Source organism: Haplochromis burtoni, unplaced genomic scaffold (genome assembly GCF_018398535.1).
Source record: "Haplochromis burtoni strain Fernald_Lab_line unplaced genomic scaffold, NCSU_Asbu1 Contig_41, whole genome shotgun sequence".
Classification (NCBI taxonomy): domain Eukaryota; kingdom Metazoa; phylum Chordata; class Actinopteri; order Cichliformes; family Cichlidae; genus Haplochromis; species Haplochromis burtoni.
Window position 1 is genome coordinate 3,017,584 of NW_024582402.1, and position 3,029 is coordinate 3,020,612.

Below are 3,029 nucleotides of genomic sequence, written 5' to 3' on the forward strand. Positions count from 1 at the left end.
TGATGATAACAGTGGGTGGATTATATTCTTAAACTTACTTACAGCGCTTCCAGAAAGACCTCTACTTTGATAAACGTCTACTCTCTACTGCTGTGTAATCAATTATTGTAAATGTAAATGTTATCAGGAAATGATCAGACAGGAGAGGGATTTCAGGAAACACTGTTAAATGCAGACAATCGGTCTTAAAGGTGCACCCTGTTTATGTATCTTCGGTAAACTATACAGACTTGGTGTAGATTCCCCTGGGTATAGCCTGTGGTATGAGGTCCGGTCAATAGCCTCGTCTTGTTCTAACTGCTTCAGACAGTCTATTGCCCTCTTCCTGTAACCACTTCCTCAGTCTCCTTTCAGGGGCCCATAAGTATTTTCATCACTGAGCAGTGACAAAATTTTATGATAGTTTTTCTGTTTTAGCAATACTGTGCACCTACCCTTGTCTGCTGGAAGAATGATAATGTTGTTGTATTACTAAGTGATGTTACTTTTTTTTTTTACGACCCTGATTTTTTTGGTGCCCTACCGGCCATTTGGTGCCCTACGCAGTGTGCGTTATGTGCGTTTGCGGAGCTACGGCACTGCTCATACTTATGTGTTGTACCTCATTCCTCTCCTTCAGGGAACAAAAGTTTTAGACATAACTATTCGTTCTTCGCAGCTGCACTTCATCTCAGGGGTAGGTTAATAAATTGGATTTAACTTAACCACAGTACTTTGACATGGGTTCTTTATAAACTTAAGTCCAACTTGAAGGGCAGGACGTTTGTTTAAGGGGGCATTGCCCCATCTTTTCCCAGGTATAACCGGGCCCAAGCTCCACTGAAATGAAAAATTCTACCTGTTAGTCAGGTGAGTTAGGTGAACTGGTGGGTCACAAGACCGAGAAGCTGAAGTCTGACACTATTCACTATGTGTTTGATTTGAACTCATCGGGTTGTATGTAGAGACCAAATGGTACAATCAGCTGTCAGAGCAGGTATTCACAAAATCCGCTAAGCACAGTTTTATGCAATAAAATTGTCTCTTTTCCCAAGCACACCCAAACAGTTTACAACATGTTTCTACAGGTTATCTCGTCTCAATCACATTCCAGATAAGTACTGTCTCTGAGTTTTGTTTGCGCTTGCTTATTGGAAAGGAAAAAAATAGGGACACTTCCGTCTTTGTGATATATATCTAGAGCCTTGTGGGGGGAACTAACACAGATGAACAGAAATTCTGAAAAGATGAAGACTGCAGTCTTAACCTTATTCCTCTTCTATCTATGTGAAGCTGCCTTACTTCAGCTGGATGGCCAAGCAGGCAAAGCATCTGAAAGTGAAGGCTCTCTTGCTGAGACACCTCAACTCTGTGCTGGGAGAAATGAACAACTTTTCCTAATATTACGAGAACTAGAAGCCAAGCTGAATAATGCTGAGAAACAGCTGGCAGATCTGAAATCATCAATCCAAGGTAAGAACATAACACAGCTGGAAGTTTTTATTCTGACATGTAAAGATCTTTATCAGTGTACTGATACAGGTTCAGGTTTTGTTGTTGTCAAACCAAACAAATAATCCCATATTTTCATGCAACTCCAGGCAGCCGTGTGGCATTTGGAGCGTCTATCGGGAGTGGTGGAAATACTGGACCATTCAATGCAGAGATCACACTGACTTACAAAAATGTCTACTTAAACTCAGGCTCTTACAACCCTGCAACAGGTAAACTTAACATAATTATATGTATTCTTACATTTATGAGTTTATTTGTTAGATAAGTGCTTTCACTACCACTACCACTAAACTTCTAGTACCATATAAGTTGTAACTGTGTCCATCATCTCCAGGTATTTTCACTGCTCCGGTCAGAGGAGTTTATTACTTCAGCTTCTCTGGTCATAATTTTTCATCTAGACCGATGGGGCTGCGTCTGATGAAGAATGGAGAGCAGATGGTGACAGTGTACAACCATGCTGCTGGAAATCGCCATGAGACAGCCACCAATGGCATGACTCTGCAGCTGGAAGCAGGAGACCAGGTGTACATGAGGCTCCGTCCGGACACCTGGATTTTTGATAATGGCAACAACCACAGCACCTTCATTGGCCATTTGTTATTCCCTCTGTAAGCTCAGACAAGCATAGTTTGAATAGCAAATGAGTAAACAGAACAATATTGACATGCAGAGTTTGGTTGATTATTTTTGGTGGTGACAGAGGTGGCAGGGTTACAGTAACAATCTACAGCTTTAGAACATGGTGGTGGTGTCAGAATTAAAACCAATATTTTAAAGTTTGTCTCAATGGAACAATAAAGTCTGAATACGTGCAGCAATTTCACTTCTCTTTTTTTTAGTCACTTGGCTCCATTGACTCATTTTAAGGTAAACATAAATGTACATTTGTGTGTGCTGTTTTGAGGTGATTTCTTGGTCAAAATCAATAATAGAAGTATTCTGATTTAAGTGTGTATTTCTATTTTTTAAATTATGTGCAAATCCATCCAGACTTGAGTTAAGGTCACTAAAGTTCAAGCTACATCTGGACACGTTTGTTCAAATTATTCTGTTACAACGGCAAAGAAAAAACACATAAAAAAAAAACTTAAATAAATTTAAGAAAAGGAAGCCAATAAAATGCAACAACAATTATGATTTGTTATTAATTAAGTCATAACAACTAATTATCCAAAGGTAAGTAATGTATATTATTTATCCATATTAAATATATCAAGTAGAATGATATATAATTGAATAAAACAAAATACAAAATAAATATTTTAATAACATAAAATATAAAATAAAAAAAACCTCCAAATGAAATAAAATGAATATAAATTTAAATGCAAATATTAGATAACCGTAAAATTTATAATGTGGTTTTGCATGTTCGCATATTCAAATTTATTCATGAACAAAAAACATAAAAAGTAACAAAAGCTCATCATACAGTTCATTCTTAGGTTATCAGTATAAATGCTCCGAAGTTTGAAGAAAAATTGTCCAGGTATAAAATTATAATTTAGCAAATATTTTATATTTTAGGTGAA

At 37.2% G+C, this 3,029-nt stretch overlaps 1 protein-coding gene across 1 annotated transcript; it reads left to right on the forward strand.

Moving 5' to 3' along the window:
- The first annotated feature begins 1,059 nt into the window (after window positions 1-1,059).
- Window positions 1,060-2,315, forward strand: LOC102296363 (cerebellin-4). Its single transcript, XM_005920673.3, has 3 exons — window positions 1,060-1,452; window positions 1,581-1,703; window positions 1,829-2,315. Exons 1-3 carry the CDS (start codon window positions 1,206-1,208, stop codon window positions 2,107-2,109), a joined length of 651 nt encoding a protein of 216 aa, XP_005920735.1. The 5' UTR covers window positions 1,060-1,205; the 3' UTR covers window positions 2,110-2,315.
- Window positions 2,316-3,029: the final 714 nt, after the last annotated feature.

What these genes read in the sequence shown, in the direction of transcription:
- LOC102296363 (XM_005920673.3), top strand. Translation starts at nt 1,206, where the DNA reads ATGAACAGAAATTCTGAAAAGATGAAGACTGCAGTCTTAACCTTATTC. An exon ending in TCTGAAATCATCAATCCAAG is followed by an intron (nt 1,453 to 1,580) that starts GTAAGAACATAA and finishes ATGCAACTCCAG; the next exon opens with GCAGCCGTGTGGCATTTGGA. An exon ending in CTCTTACAACCCTGCAACAG is followed by an intron (nt 1,704 to 1,828) that starts GTAAACTTAACA and finishes CATCATCTCCAG; the next exon opens with GTATTTTCACTGCTCCGGTC.